The 15,078-nt window shown below is 53.3% G+C and overlaps 6 protein-coding genes across 6 annotated transcripts; 5 read left to right on the top strand and 1 right to left on the bottom strand.

The window, feature by feature from the left end:
• Positions 1-696: 696 nt before the first annotated feature.
• Positions 697-2,097, top strand: AYL99_07063 (hypothetical protein; the record flags this gene model as incomplete). Its single annotated transcript, XM_018838572.1, has 4 exons — positions 697-885; positions 947-1,163; positions 1,221-1,733; positions 1,799-2,097. The coding sequence occupies 4 exons, from the start codon at positions 697-699 to the stop codon at positions 2,095-2,097; spliced, it is 1,218 nt and encodes a 405-aa protein (XP_018691340.1).
• Positions 2,098-2,697: 600 nt separating this feature from the next.
• AYL99_07062 (hypothetical protein) lies at positions 2,698-4,060 on the top strand (the record flags this gene model as incomplete). Its single annotated transcript, XM_018838571.1, has 5 exons — positions 2,698-2,718; positions 2,801-2,819; positions 2,875-3,063; positions 3,129-3,306; positions 3,355-4,060. The coding sequence occupies 5 exons, from the start codon at positions 2,698-2,700 to the stop codon at positions 4,058-4,060; spliced, it is 1,113 nt and encodes a 370-aa protein (XP_018691339.1).
• Positions 4,061-5,620: 1,560 nt separating this feature from the next.
• Positions 5,621-7,389, top strand: AYL99_07061 (cytochrome P450 oxidoreductase; the record flags this gene model as incomplete). Its single annotated transcript, XM_018838570.1, has 6 exons — positions 5,621-5,923; positions 5,974-6,228; positions 6,279-6,386; positions 6,439-7,224; positions 7,295-7,337; positions 7,385-7,389. 6 exons carry the CDS (start codon positions 5,621-5,623, stop codon positions 7,387-7,389), a joined length of 1,500 nt encoding a protein of 499 aa, XP_018691338.1.
• A 1,765-nt stretch (positions 7,390-9,154) lies between these two features.
• Positions 9,155-9,926, top strand: AYL99_07060 (hypothetical protein; the record flags this gene model as incomplete). The annotated part of the gene is made up of 3 exons (XM_018838569.1): positions 9,155-9,527; positions 9,607-9,642; positions 9,721-9,926. 3 exons carry the CDS (start codon positions 9,155-9,157, stop codon positions 9,924-9,926), a joined length of 615 nt encoding a protein of 204 aa, XP_018691337.1.
• Positions 9,927-10,849: 923 nt separating this feature from the next.
• Positions 10,850-12,664, top strand: AYL99_07059 (hypothetical protein; the record flags this gene model as incomplete). The annotated part of the gene is made up of 2 exons (XM_018838568.1): positions 10,850-11,877; positions 11,983-12,664. 2 exons carry the CDS (start codon positions 10,850-10,852, stop codon positions 12,662-12,664), a joined length of 1,710 nt encoding a protein of 569 aa, XP_018691336.1.
• A 575-nt stretch (positions 12,665-13,239) lies between these two features.
• Positions 13,240-14,229, bottom strand: AYL99_07058 (hypothetical protein; the record flags this gene model as incomplete). Its single annotated transcript, XM_018838567.1, has 1 exon — positions 13,240-14,229. The coding sequence occupies one exon, from the start codon at positions 14,227-14,229 to the stop codon at positions 13,240-13,242; it is 990 nt and encodes a 329-aa protein (XP_018691335.1).
• Positions 14,230-15,078: the final 849 nt, after the last annotated feature.

Below are 15,078 nucleotides of genomic sequence, written 5' to 3'. Positions count from 1 at the left end.
GGTTTCGAGAAATGAAAACTTTTCTTACCCTCGTGGATGAGCCTGGGCCTAATGTTCGACGTGCTGTCCTCCCCTCCCTTGCGTTGTCGGGCTTGGGGGCCACCTATGGCGCTGGAATGCGTTCCGTACCATCCACCTGCCCAGACTGACCGCCTCATTTAGAACTGGATGGCGCAACGATCGTCTGGTTCTCCTCACCTTCTAGTTCCATCCAACTTGCCTCTTTCAGCATTCTCTATGCCATCTCGGATGTGGTCCCCCCCAGCTTTTTTCCATTTGTCCCCAGCCTAAAGCTCACATCACGTCTTGGATAAGTCGAGCTGGGGTGCACAAGGGCGCGACCCACGGGAAAACAGGGCCGGAGCCACCGCTCTTTGGGTCGTTCTTGCATCAGTTTTCATAAGCCTTGCTTTTGCCTCCCACACCATCCCGTGCTCTTCCTCCTCCCGTAAAAATTCTGTTAGCTCATTTGATTACCTCACCCCCGTTTCATCCCCAGGCTGTTCATTGCACCTTCGTCTCTTATCTCTGTTTCCTGTTGTCAACTATCTCTCTGTTTTACGTGTTGGATATCATCTCACCTCACGCGGCGCGCGTATCGTTGTTTTGCCCCTGGTCGCGTATCTCGACAATCGACCCCCTTATCGGCGCTTATGCCAGGAACATTGCATTAGACTCGGTTTGCGTGGAGAAGGAATGGGCTCTCTTGCAAACACCGACGTCACGCTACCCGACGCTGTGGTGCCCAAACGGGAGTCGAGTGTTGAACGATATTCTTCCTCGTCAGCCTCGACCCCGGAGCCGACGGACGACGCAGGAGGTGACGACGGCCACCTGTCAAAGGAGCCAGCTCCTGCGCCGAAGCGCAAAGGAGGTAGAAAGCCGGTAAGTCCTTGCGAAGCATGGCGCGAATGGACTGGGCAGATGGACTTATCCCATGGCACAGATTTATGCGACCTCAGAGGAACGCAAACAACGTAATCGTCAGGCGCAAGCGGCTTTTCGCGAACGACGAACCGAGTACATCAAACAACTCGAGACTACCATTCAGCACCATGAGGAGACTCTCCAGAATCTCCAGCAGAGCCATCGTGCGGCGGCCGACGAGTGTCTGATGCTACGGTACAAGAACTCACTTCTGGAACGGATCCTGCTTGAAAAAGGTACATCCTGCTCTGCCCTTTCGTGAGGCAATCCAATCCTTAACTCATTCCTGCCAGGTATCGATGTCCAAGCAGAGCTCGCGCTCAAAGGGAGTCCCACCCTGCGACCACATCGTGCGCCTCCCATGACAGGGCAGGCTTCGCCAATGCAGAAGGCCATGCTCAGCAGACAGCAAGCGAGACCTCGGACGTCGATGGCACCGCCAATTCAGACTGTAAATCATCCTCCCCATATCGGAGGCGCGCGGAATTTCGCAGGCTCACCCACAGCACAGCCCACTCCTCCTTCACAGCACTCCTCGCCTTCCACAGCAAGATCTCCTGGTTTTGCTTTGCAAGGTGGGATGACCTCACCCGCGATGGAGATGGCAACTCAGCAACCTCAACAGCAGCTGCAGGGCCGAATTTTACCTCCCCCGCATCGCAGCTCGTTTCTTGCGCAGCCTAGGCAACAAGGACATCCCATGTCTGGGCAGAGCACGTCGCAAGTTTATCCCCCACGAACCCAACAAGAGAGCTACTATCCAGCCTCTTTCCAGAAACACTACACTCAACTCGGCAAGCTGACCCGTTCCTTTGTCCCCTTCTTCCGCATGTGGAGCTTTGTTCGTCCTAGACTGATTCCGTGAGTACAGAGCAGGAGTACGATGCGCAAGCCAGTATCATGGACGACATGGACGGCGACGACGTCGATACCGATAGCTTCATTCCCAACTTTCGCCTACCTCCGACAACAACGACAGCGAGCATGTCGATGGCCATGCAAGCCTCGCCCCCGACGACTACCAGTGCGGCTAGTGACGGCGGCGGAAGCGGCGGCGGCCTTGTCATCGATCCATACGACCCTATGCTGGATGCCGACCCTTTCGGCCTGACTGCCAGCATGCATTTCCCCAATCCTTATCCCTATCCGCCTACACACACCAGGAGGTGAAGACGTGGCGAGACACCACGGATAGTATTTTTTTTATGGCTATCAGCAAACGAGTATCATCTTTCATGAGCATTCGCACGATGGGCATTTAGCGACGGTGCATTTGCTTGCCAGCCGGGGGCCCTTGAGGCTGAAGTGACATGGGTTTTCTGCGTGGATATCCAATTTTGTTCCGATTCACCACGCAAATTTATGACTACGGCGACTATGCTGTTTCCTTGTAGATACTTCTTGCATGAATATGAAAATATACATAATGCGTTCTCTACTGGCCTGCTTCTTGCAGTTACCCCATGGGCAGCCAGCAGCCAGCTGGCTCCGTGCCCTAGCCCTAAGAAATGCCAAGATCTCGCCACATGTGGTTAGCGCGCCAAATTGCCCCGTTGCTGAAATCTGCGCATGATGATTTCGCTCTGCGTCCGAGGTTCTGGCTTGAATTTCATCACCGCTCAATCAGACTCAACTTCATCTCGACTCGACAAGGTCCTACTACGTGGTAGTCGAGGACATTGTCTTGGTCGGGCGTCTCACCCTCCTTCATCCCAAGTTGGAGTTTCATTAACAGGAAGCCTTCACGGAAGGCGCTCGAGGGGAAACGTCATGGCGGACGTCAAGAGCAAGGTGAGCATCAGCTGAACGTGGACCTCCCACCGCCTCTTATTCATCACCATTGTCGTTCAATCGCTGACCGCAATCTCTATAGAACCTCTACGAGCTGTTGGGTATGGTTCTCCACCTGCGCCATTGGATTCACCACGATTGATTTTGATGATTCAGGGAATACTTCGGACCAGGATTCTGACCGCGAGCCTGATCCACCCACAAAGGCCATTGACAAGCCAGTCGCTCGTCATGGTAAACGCGATGCGCCCAAAGAGGCCCCTGCTGCTACGACTGAACGTGCGAACGTAGCGTCCCGCGGTCGGGGTGGTAACCGTGGGGGTGGCTTCAATGACAATGAAGCAGGTATACACAACCATTCGATTGGAGCTCAAAAGACAAAAATTACACGATGCTAACTGTTGATTAAGCTTTCCGCAACAGAGCCACAGGCAGGAACTACAACCGTGACCAACCTACCGAGGGTGGTGGCGAGGACGGCTATGGCAACCGTCCTGGCCGTGATCGAGGCCCTGGCGTGCAACGCTATGGTCGCGGCGCCCGTGGCCCTCGCCGTGGTGGTGATCGCCACAGCCGCACTGGCATAGCGTAAGTACAATTGAGCATGCCTACTTTTCTCAGGCTGACCCAAACCAGCAACCACCCAAAACAAGAGGGCCATGGATGGGGTGAAAACACCGGCGATGGCGAGTGGGCCGACGAAAAGGCGGGAGAAGCTTTGGCAAAGGAAGAAGAAAAGCAGGCGGGATTGGATGCTGGCGCCCAGAACCCAGCGTGGAACGAAAATGCCGAACCGGCCACTATCCCTGAAGGTGGTGAGGCTGTTCAAGACGCTAACCCGGCGGAAGGCGAGGCGGAAGAGCCTCAGGATCACCACAAGTCGTATGCCGACTACCTGGCCGAACAAGCTGCCAAGAGGTTGGAAGGTCTTGGTCTCAAGGAGGCCCGCAAACCCAATGAAGGCGCGAAAGAGAACAAGAAATGGACTGCCGCGAAAGAGCTCACTAGGGCCGAGGATGAGGACTACTTCAAGGGGGAAGAGAAGGGCAGGCGTGAACGCGAACGTGCGCAGAAGAAAGAATTCCTCGACATCGACTACAGTTTCAAGGAACAGCCACGTGAGTCCCGTGGTCGCGGCGGCCGTGGCGCTGGACGAGGACGAGGAGGAGACCGTGGCGAATTCCGCGGCGGCCGTGGACGAGGACGTGGCGACCGTGGTGACCGTGGTGACCGTGGTGAGTTCCGTGGCGAGTACCGTGGCCGTGGCCGTGGTAGCCGTGGCGATGCTCCCCCAGTGGCGGTCGACGACGAGTCTGCTTTCCCTAGTCTGGGTGGAAAGTAAAGTTGGTCGTCACTGTCGCCCAACCTCCGAAGCAACAAGCGCGCAAGGTCACCACCTACCATTCTCTTCGACAGGAAAACCCCCCCACCGACTTTTGTACTATGTGAAAGGCAACACTCGTTGACTCGATCGCGTCAAAACTACTGTACTGGCGACTTCGGAGGCAGAGAGCAAAGCATTTGCAGGGAGAAAGATCGGGTTTTGTTTTGACCAAATGGCAATGAATCCACACCAAAAAGAGCATTTGAGCAGCAGACGGATGCATGGAGAAGGAGGGATTTTGTTCTACCCATCTCGAGCAATTCCATCTGGCTAGCTTGGAATTCGTGTAAGATAGGAATTATCCTTCCTTGTTCCTCCAAATGTCGTTGCATTCAGAATGGGATTTCACTTGATCCTTAATCGTGGTCGTGCCGTGATCTGATGTATTTTCCAAGCCACTGCTGTCCGTCTCTTGAGTTTGTACAGGGCTGTCTGTTTCCCAACGGGAGGCTGACCGCGCAACTGCCGTGGGGGAGAGAGGTAAGCACGACGTGAGAATGTCTGTATCGTCTCTTGATGTTGTCTGACCAGCCGACCGTTTCACCTGTCGATGTTTGGGAGGTACATGGCCCCTGTATCTCTCTGTGTCCCCATCCTCTTCCTCATTCATAACATCAACGGCGGTCCGACGATCAAAAATATGCCGCTTCAAGTCGTCTCGGCTCCATCTCGGCAGTTGACAATTTCGGCATCAGGATGAATCGATTAGAGGCAGGCAGCCCTGTCAGCTTGGTCCAGAAGTCGAGGAGTGCAGCAGGAATGGTGCGAAAATGGACGGGACGCAGTCGGCAGTTGCACCTCCAGAGCATCTGCCGAATGTCGCGTGCGGCGGCAGCCACCCAAATCCATCATTTCCCAAGGCCCAAGGCTCCGTCCTCGACTCTCCCGCGCTGCTTACCATGGGCTTCAGGTAGCTAGTTACTATTCCAAGCCCTCGACAAAGTCCATTTTCCTCTTTCCACACACCGAATCTCAGACTCTGGGATCCGCGCCACACCCCACAGCCAATGCCGCCCTGACCCGAACTTTCCACTTGGACCCCAGACTCCCCTTACTGGCTTTCCGATGTCCTGGACCTTCCCTGGAAGCATGTGCCGTAACCCTCATGGCTGCTTCTGGACAGGACTGGTCGACAAACCCTGTTTAGATCACCACTTCTTTCGAGCAGGCGATTCGCTGGCCTTGCGTCCATGGGGTGCTGCACTTGGTGTAGGGCCCGCTTGATGGCCCCTTCGTGCAGAAGTTGAACTGCCGAAGCTCAATTAGCCACTTGACTCTTTCCAGTATCAGCCATGGCTGTTGAGATCAGATGGATCTTGGTTCTGAGTGTGACGGCACCAGGTCTCGGGCTCGGGGATGCCGTTCGACGTCCCTGCCGTTGAAAGAACCTACATGTCCTCGCTAGATCGCCTCGACTTGTCCTATTCCTCTCCGATTAAGGTAGAAAAACCAGTGTCGTGAACCCTTCGAACCGAATCAGCCGCATCGTGACTCTTTGCCCAGTCATACTACGTGACCATGATTGAATCTATCTTGCCGGCTATTGTCAACAACTGGCCTATAGCGCTGGTCGTTGTTGTTGTGGGCTATCTCCTCAGCAATTATTTCAACCACGGCCTCAACAAGTATCCTGGGCCAGTGTTGGCTAGGTTTACGGACTGGTGGAGGTTTTTCGATGTCTACGGACGACGACCAGATATTACACACCTTAAATTGCACCGCCAGCATGGAGATGTTGTCAGGCTCGGACCGAATGCACTCTCATTTGCAAACCCGAAGGCGTTGAAGACCATCTATGGCCTGAACAAGGGCTTTACTAAGGTATGGTCGCTTTCAATCTGAATGGGGTAATTTACTAAACAGGTTTACAGTCTGGATTCTATCCGGTACAGATGGGCGTCAGCAAGGGCAAGCGACTGCCTTCGCTTTTCTCCACCACAGACGAGTCGTACCATGCAAATCTTCGCAGATCTGTTAACAATGCATTCTCGATGAGTCAATTGGTCCAGTATGAGCCTGGCGTCACTGAATGCATTGAGGTCTTTCTGGACCAGACAGAGAAACTCTATGCCAAGACCGACAAGGTCTGCGATTTTGCAGAATGGCTTCAGTATTTTGCATTCGACGTAAGTTCCTAGAGGCCAACACAGAGCGGTCAGTTCTAACCGTCCTCCAGGTCATTGGGTACATCACATACAGCAAGCGACATGGCTTCATAGAGAGAAATGAGGATGTCGACGGCATGATTGCATATCTCGGGCGCTTATTCTCTTACGTAGCACCGGTGAGTGTCCAACACATCCGATGTCGAGCCCTCCAAGCTAATCCGTCAGCAGATTGGACAAATACCCTGGCTAGACCTGCTCTTTTTGAAAAATCCAGTGGTCCTTTTACTTGATCGACTCGGAGTCAAACTCTTTGCGTTTCCGGTTGCAACGTTTGCGGTTCAGCGAATGCAGGAGAGACTCGCAGAAATGGAGGCGCAGGGTATCGAGAAAGGGACGGAGAAGCCAGATCTCTTGTCCATGTTTCTCAAGGCGCAACGCGACCGCCCAGAGTTCATGACCGACCAGAGAGTTCTCACCATGGCAGTGTCGATGGCATTCGCAGGGTCCGAGACTACAGCTATCAGTTTAGCCGCGGTGTTTTATTATCTCCTTCGTAACCCCCGGTGCTACCAGAAACTGATGCAGGAATTGGACGAAGCTGTCGAGGAAGGGAGGATTGCAGATACGCCTACAGGGACAATCACGTGGGCCGAATCCCAACAGCTCCCTTACCTCGACGCGTGTATCAAAGAAGCATTCAGGATGCACCCGGCTGCAGGCTTGCCTCTGGAGAGAGTCACACCACCACAAGGGATTGAGATCGACGGCCACTTCGTTCCCGGGGGTACGATTGTCGGTTGCAATGCGTGGGTTATCCACAAACGCGAAGAGGTCTTTGGGTCTCAGGTCGACAGCTATATTCCCGAGAGGTGGCTCGACGTGGGAAAGGAGCAGCTCAAGGAAATGAACGGCACTCTATTCCAGTTCGGGGCTGGCTCCAGAACCTGCATCGGAAAGAACATCAGTCTGCTGGAGATGTACAAGTTGATTCCGGCTTTCCTGCGTCGCTTCGAGGTGAGTATAGCTGCCAAAGGTTGACTTGACACAGTTGCTGGAGCAGAAGCTGACATGGTCTCCACTTCAGGTACGTTTCGACAATCCCAACCGGGAATGGAAACTACACAATGGTGAGTCTTCTCAAGATCCAGCCTCGCACGATTGGTGCTGACTTCAGAATAGCTTGGTTTGTTAAAGAGCACGACTTCTACTGCCGCTTCAAGTCACGAAAGATGCGGTGAAAGAAATATATCTCCACGAGAGAGATTGGACGTCATTTCTGAGATACTGTCGGAGAACAGTCCTCCACGCCAGCAACTTACGACCGAACGAAGTCAAGATGATGGAGTTCCTTTATGTGAAATTGAGGCTGATTAGTCAAGAGGATTCTGATGTTTTGGGTTGGACTTTGTACATACATTACCGTCCCACTAAGTTAAGCAGTCCAGCTATCACAAACCAATTTCTGTGCCCTCTTCACCTGTTCTTGTCACAGGGCCTTATATCCCGCTTTGACTCCACTAGCTGACCAAGACAATCCTCCTCTACATCGAGCGTTGGTCAGACGAGTTTGAACTGCCCGCATGATGTCGACGCTATCTCTAGTCACGTGCCGGCCGAGTGTCTCGGCCGATAGACACTGATGCTGCCTTCATGCATCGCCAGAGTTTGGGATAAGCGGCTATCCAGGCCCAGCATACGTGTAATCCGTCTGGAATTTTGTGATCTATGCATAGCCGAGACCCAGTCCAATGTCGCCATATGCAGAAAGCTGAGATCGAGTGGTTCTTGTCTTGCTTGTATCGAGTCGAGGTGTCGACGAAGAAAACAAACTAATGTCCCACGTGCTTTGGGTGAGTTGGGGAAGTAGGACTTGTATCTCTGTATGGGTATGGGTTCGTATAAGTTCGTAATGCTGGACCACAGCGATGAACCCTCCAATCAGGCTGACAACAGGCCATCACTCGCCCCCTCCCCACCCCGGCTCTGCTTACCCAGACATCTTCTCTCGATTGTATGTACAGTTCAGATCAACCAGAACGTTTCCGTCTCAACTACGCAGGCTGCGAAATGCTGGCGTTGGGCGAATTTTGCAGCTGCTGGATCCCCTCCCCAAACCCGACCTGTATGGGGTTTTGTGACATACACTCCCTGGATCCCTGGTAATTTCCACGAACGAACTCGTTATCAGCATCTCAGCACAGCCAACGCCCGTATACGAGGGTGTTCAAGGTCACACCCATCCATCCATCCATCCATACATGCATACAATCAGACATACTTACAAGTAAGTATGCAGGTAGGTGGCAAGATGGGTCTCGCGTCCGCGCCTGTAAACTCAAACTCCCCTTCGGCGAGCCTTTGTCTTTTGTCGGCCGAGTCACCGATACCCACTGCCCGGTTCCCGCACCTTTATTGGCGTCTACCTGCTCGTATGCCCTTGCGTTAGTGCTGCGTGACTCGGTCCAGGTAACTACGGATCAGAAGAAGCCAATGGGCAGAGAGGCGGGGCGGTGCTGAGACAGGAAAACCAGAACTCCTTTGAGTCTTTTTCTTGTTGGAGCTAGCAGGCTTTGAGGGTGACCGGGGGTTTTTTCGTTTTCGACCATGCCCTGCGGGGCTTCTCTGACAACAGGACATCTGCCTCCTGCAGACGGACAGGGGTCCTATTAAGTTGCATGGATAGGCAAGATGGCCGGCAGCGGACCGAGCGTTGAAATGGTGTTTTTGATTGTTAATTCGATCCGTACCTTCGTTGTTGCGTGATCTTGCGATCTGATTCTGGGTTGGCACGTCCTCACGGCAAGGCTCCGTAAAGATAAAAGGCCGCCCGAACCTGCTTCCACTTGGCAGGTCGTCCTTCTCTCCAACATTTACTTGTCCTCACTGACCAGTTACCCATTCATACACCACATCCAACCACAGTACACACGCGTCTTCAGCAACCATGGGCCAAGTCGACACCTTCTTCGACCTCATCAAGGGCCGCCGCTCCATTTACACCCTCTCCAAGGAGTCGACCATCCCGGACTCTAGGATCGAAGAGATTGTCAAGTTCGCCGTCACGTGGGCGCCCTCCACGTACAACGTGCAGTCGGCCCGTGCAGTGGTCCTGTTCAAGGAGAACCACACCAAGTTGTGGGAGATTGTCCAGAAGCACATTGACCAGGTGCCCCTGGACGAGGGAACGCGCGGGTACTTGAACAGCCGCATTGCGGGATGGAAAGGCAGTTACGGGACAGTCATGTGGTTTGAGGACCAGACGGCGTTGGACGGGTTGGGCGAGAAGAACCCCATGGTCAAGCCCATGCTGACAGAATGTGAGAGAGCACGCGCGACGGTTAAGGCGAAATGGTTCGGGTGAAGGATGTGTGCTAACCAAAGCAATGTTTCTCATAGGGTCTGATCATTCCACCGGTATCCATCAGTTCATCGGTAAGTCGAGTCTGGATCCCAGCATTCGGTGTCCATAGTCGCGCTGGCCACCTACTGACCTTTCATTTCTTCTGGCAGTCTGGACCGCCCTCGAAGCTGAGGGCTTGGGTGCCAACCTCCAACATTTCAACTTCCACCCAGGCATCACCGCGGAAGTCAAGTCAACCTTTGACATCCCTGAGGCGTGGAAACTCAAGGCCCAATTGGTGTTCGGCAAGCCCACGGGTGGACCGCAGGAGAAGACATTTGAGCCGATTGAGAAGCGAGTCATCGTGAAGTCGTAGGATGGTGGCGGATAAACAGGCGTTCAAAGATCTCAATACCCGCTACGACTTTGATGTATGTCTTGCATTCCACGCGCGTGTCGCTAGTTAGGGTTCTCTCGTTGCATCGAAACTAGAGGGATCATTGCAAATCACATCAACAGACAAGTTGGCGCATCGAGATAGACGCGATCGGTAGCATTACAAAGTAGACATTCATCTTGACGCGTTGAACTTGAGGCGCTAAATACGATAAAAATGTTTACTCCAGAGACTCTGCACTTACTTAGACTTCCGAACTTAAGCGAGACCGGGGCATAGAGAAAACGATCATACCACCGACCTGTTAGAAGACCGCGTTGGCTGTCGTGAATCGTGACTCGGCGTGATTATCAATGGCCGGCCCCTGGATGGAGCGGAATGGCAGCATTATTTCCCGCTAGGCGCCAAGATCCCAACCTGGCATAGTGCGTCTTTTCTTAGCCAACCGTCTCACTCCACTCAACGTCCATCGTCCAACGTCCAATCTTCAACTTCCTCTTCCTCTTCCCCTTCCCCTTATCAAAAGATCGCTCTCTTTTCCTTTCCCCTCACCACCACTCGTTAGATCCCATCAAATCTGTTGCGTGATTCCCCCCGTATCAGCATTAGAGATTCTTACTTCGCCCTCCCGTCTTCTTCAAGCGAGTCGGTCCACGAAAGGAAAAGGGGAAAGGCCCGGACCAACCCTGAACGGTCCTGCCTAACCGGAGAACTCGGAGGTATCCTGACAGCGGGCCAACCCAAAGAATCCCCCTATTTACGCCAACCCCAAGCGGCACGCGAGCAGGGGTTGTAAGATTATTTCACATTGGAGTTCTCAGCCATTGTTCAGTATTTTGTATAACCTGGTTGCTGAATTCACATTCACTCTTTTTCCACGACACCGGGTCCAGATTGTCAAGATGCACGGGTCTTTTCTGTCGCTATCGGCCACGCTGGCTATCTTACTCCTCAGCACGTTCGCCATTGCTTACCGACCCCTCCAATTCGTCAAACACACAGGCCAATCCGGCCGTGCGGATCAAGCCTTCAGTATGGTCAACTACTTTAACGAAACCACGCAACAATCTGACCTCTATGTCCGCATGTGGATGTTCCGGTACAAGTCTTCTAACAAGGGCTGGGCTTCTTTGGGACTGGGTCCGCGGATGAAAGGGGCCTTGATGTTTATCATCTATGGTGATCCTAATGCCGAGGATAAAGGTGTGACCTTGACGGTGAGGACTGTGGACGGACATCACCCTCCCCGACCTATCGACGAGATGAAGGACTTCTACAGCGGTGATGTTCCCGAGGTCGAGGTGGTGACGGCCCATTTCGAGGACTATACCGGTGATTGGTACTCTGATCAACTGCAAGCGAAACCCTCGCATCTGGGCATTGCGGATTTCATTGTTCGTGGATACGACCGATGGACCGCCGCGGAACTTGGGGTCAAGAACGACACTACGAAGCAAGCCATGATCTGGAGCTCCAATTTTAGACAAGACTTTGAAGGCGACTTTTCCGTTGACAGGGCCATCGATATGCACCAGTTTGGTCTGGGCTTCGGGTTTTTGTGGGTGGATCTTCTGAACGCGAAGAGCGACGTGCCATTTTTCGGCGGCATCAACGAATTGAATGATCATACCGGAATCAGTGAGACAGCGGAACCCAAGCCACCAACAGAGGAAGAGCTGAAGAAAGGCGATGAAATTATCGCAGCCCAGCTTGGCGGTGACAGCACGAATGAAAGCGGCAGTGGAAGTGGTGACAGCGACTCGAAGGAAGTGGTTCCAGAAGAGCCGGCGGATAAAGCCGACGATTCAACTCCAGAATCCACAGACGCGAAACCAGATAGCGATACTCCTGCAGCGGAAGCGGACGATGGCAGCAAGGTCGAACAGCCCGTAAAGTCGGTCAAGCAGTGGAACATCAGGTCGATGATGTGGTACGTAAATCCCCTCGTCTTGTCTTCCCGTTATGCCCCGGGCGCTCTAACTACAGTCCTTTCTCCCTTCCCGACCACTGCTAACCATTCACCGCTCATTGACAGGCACCTTCACGGTTTCCTGATGACCATACCTTTCCTCGTCGGCTACCCCTTGGCAATCTACCTCCTCCGTTCTCCTCGCACAAGCGCGGCGGGAACAGCATTCAACTACCACTGGACCGTCAACGCTCTGTCCTCCATCTTCGTCTCCATTGGCGCGCTGATCGGCTTTTGGAACTCCCGCTCCATATCCATCCCTCACCAGTACATCGGCATCCTCATTCTCTGCGCCCTGGCTGTCCAGCTCGTCTTGGGCTGGAGACACCACGTCGTGTTTGTCGCGACCGCTGGCCGCAGGACCTGGATGAGCACCGCACACGTCATTTTGGGCCGAGTCGTCTTTCCTATCGGCATCATCAATGTCGTCTCGGGTCTCATGCTGCGACACTATGGTTGGCCGATTATCTCGCTCTGCGTTGCACTGGCCGTGGTCGAGGTGGTTGTCTTGACCCTCGTGGTGGGCCAGGCGAGGAAGAGGCGGCCCGGCGCCATGCAGAAGGGCTCCACGGCTCCGACAGCCGACGAAGCCGAGGAGTACTTCCAACTCGCCGGCGATGATGACGATGAGTTCAGCGACGACGACCAGGATGAGGAGACAGGGAGACTAAATGCCGAGGAGCGTGCCAGAAAGGAAGCGGAGCGCGAGGAGCAACGGAAGAAATTGGCCAAGTTGGATCGTGTGTAGGTATGATGGACATGCATGGGATATATGACAGGACATGGGAAATTCTCCTCATTTTCTTTCTCTTTTTTTGGATGTGTGTAATTTCGACGAGTACGGGGGCTTCGGTTGGTAGTATTTCAGAGAAAGTGAGGAGAATTTATATATTTCCAGAGAGAGATAGGAAGCGGGTTTAAGGACTCAGTCAATGTTTGAAGCACTATGCCGGGGAAAGGGGGGGAGAAGGCAGGAAGGGAGGGCATATGTTTCTACATATGTGAGGAATGATCGTCATGTGATGTTGTCGATCTATTCCTCGAATGTTTCCACGCCAAAGGCTAAGGGAGGCCCTTCGAATCTGGAAGATAGATAGGCAGCCTATAAAACGGACGGCATCTGGGAGAACGGGTAATTATGTGAGGAATACTTCTGTATAAAAAAAGACAGCGGGAGCAGCTCTATCGTGGACTCCCCACGCTCCAAAGCAAGCACAGCAACTGTATAGCAGAATCAGAGTGCCTGTTCAATCTTCTGACCACAGACACGGTCGTTTTCTTCGTTTCAGGCGTAACTTGTACGTGCATTCGTGGCGTCTCCCGTCATAATCCTCCCACAAGCTCCCTCCACTGAGGTACGAAATCACTTAAAAAGTACGTAATCCATATCGTTGTGGCAGCGATGAGGAGCCCACTCAGTTTCTCCGTCCATGTATGAAACCAAATGGCGGTCATCATGAGCATCCAAAAGTCCAGCACAACTACCCCATACAGAAAATACCTCGACCATATCCGCACCATCGCCACAGATTCTGATTCCCAGCCTCCCACTGCCTTGCGTTCTTCGTCGGTCATGTCATGGGCCACTGCTGCAGCGGCTCGAGGTGAAACAGACGGGTGGGCAGAGTCCCGATCGGCGATGTAGAGTTCGTACAGGAGAAAGGCTGAGGAGAGAGCGAGCATGAATACATGACCCGAGATGTCGTGTCCGCCGCGCCATTCTCCGCCCGCAGCCTTACACGCAGGGCCCGACGCAATCATGGTCATGTCAATGGCGTCTTTCAGTCCGGTGGTGTTGATCAATTGAGGCTCGCAGTGGCCGCCGGTAATCGTGAAGCTTCGATCGACAAGCGCGGGACCAAAACACCACTGTGTGGTTAAGAACCAAGAGATGGTAACAAGGCTATAGCGTAGAATCGATTGGACGTAGTGTTTGAGCACGCTGGCTGGTGGTGGCCGAATGGTGCTTTGAAGCAGCAAGAAGGCTAAACTTGTCCAAAACCAGCCAATTTTGACAAAGTATACGTTGATTATGTTGCGCTTGCCAGCAAAGTAATTTGTCGAATGGAAGTGCGGGACATTGAGGTCGGATGTGATTCCTGGAGCGAGTGATTCGGCTGGTGGAGGACTGGCAACTGGAGAGAGGGAAGCGAAGAGGGACCCCACAGCGAGAACAACGGGATAGACAAGGAGGAGGGAGGAGGACGGTCTTTGGTGCGTGGAAGGCATCGAGATAGTCGTAGTTGGCTGCGTATGTGCTTGTTGCTTTTCTCGAGTTGCAATCGTCCGGCCGGTGCGTTGGACTACGGGCATGGTAGGGAGGGAAGGGAGTGGATTATGAGCCGGAGGAGGGTAATGTCAGCAGAAATGCAGCATGGCCTTTTCCGACAGTTTCGGGAACGAAGAGAGGTACCAGGCACCGCAAGTTAAGGACGGTGGCAGGAGAGGCGATGACGGGTGCAGATGGAAAAGAATTAAAGGCCCGAAGCTGTTTGTGCCAAATGACGTCAATCTTCTGCAAAGGCCACCTGCAGTTGTTTGTCGAGATAGAACCATGACCAGCATCTTTTGTCTCCCTCTCTTCCCTTTTTCCGTGGAGATTACGTCCAACTCACGAGTTTGTATGTATATGCCTAGCGCTTCTGTGTTCGCCGGACGCTCTACCAGTGTCCACCCTGTCGAGGTCTCCCCCTACGAAACCGAGCTAGAGCTCCGAGCCAGGTGGCACGAGATGAAGAGGAGATGGAGCCACACACGGTGTGAAACTGAGACTATCTGGGTGGGAGGCTAACAGAAGGAATCAAGGACTCTAGGAAAACGCTCTTTCACTGCGAAAGACGCTTCATGCATCGGGACGGCACTGTAATGAAGAGCAATGCCTTTCAGCTCACAGGAAATTTGCACGATGGAAGTGTCGACACGCTTGCATGGGTTCGACGTCAATTGCTGCTAAAGCATAGACCAGGGTTGCAAGCTCGCAGATGACCTGCCCCTTCTTCCTCTTTGCTCTGGCTACTTGTCTAGCAGAAACAGATCTGCAAATGCGAGGCCTCAAATGGTCCCCTCCAGGCAAGCCAAACTGTGGCACTGGTGGCGTAAGGCATTGACAAGACTGAAAAGACTACTCTCCATACGAGTAATTCGTACATAATAGTGACTCTT

This window comes from Fonsecaea erecta (assembly GCF_001651985.1).
Source record: "Fonsecaea erecta strain CBS 125763 chromosome Unknown Scaff6, whole genome shotgun sequence".
Lineage (NCBI taxonomy): Eukaryota > Fungi > Ascomycota > Eurotiomycetes > Chaetothyriales > Herpotrichiellaceae > Fonsecaea > Fonsecaea erecta.
Note: the sequence above shows the minus strand (reverse complement) of the source record. Positions and strands in the feature narration are given on the sequence as shown.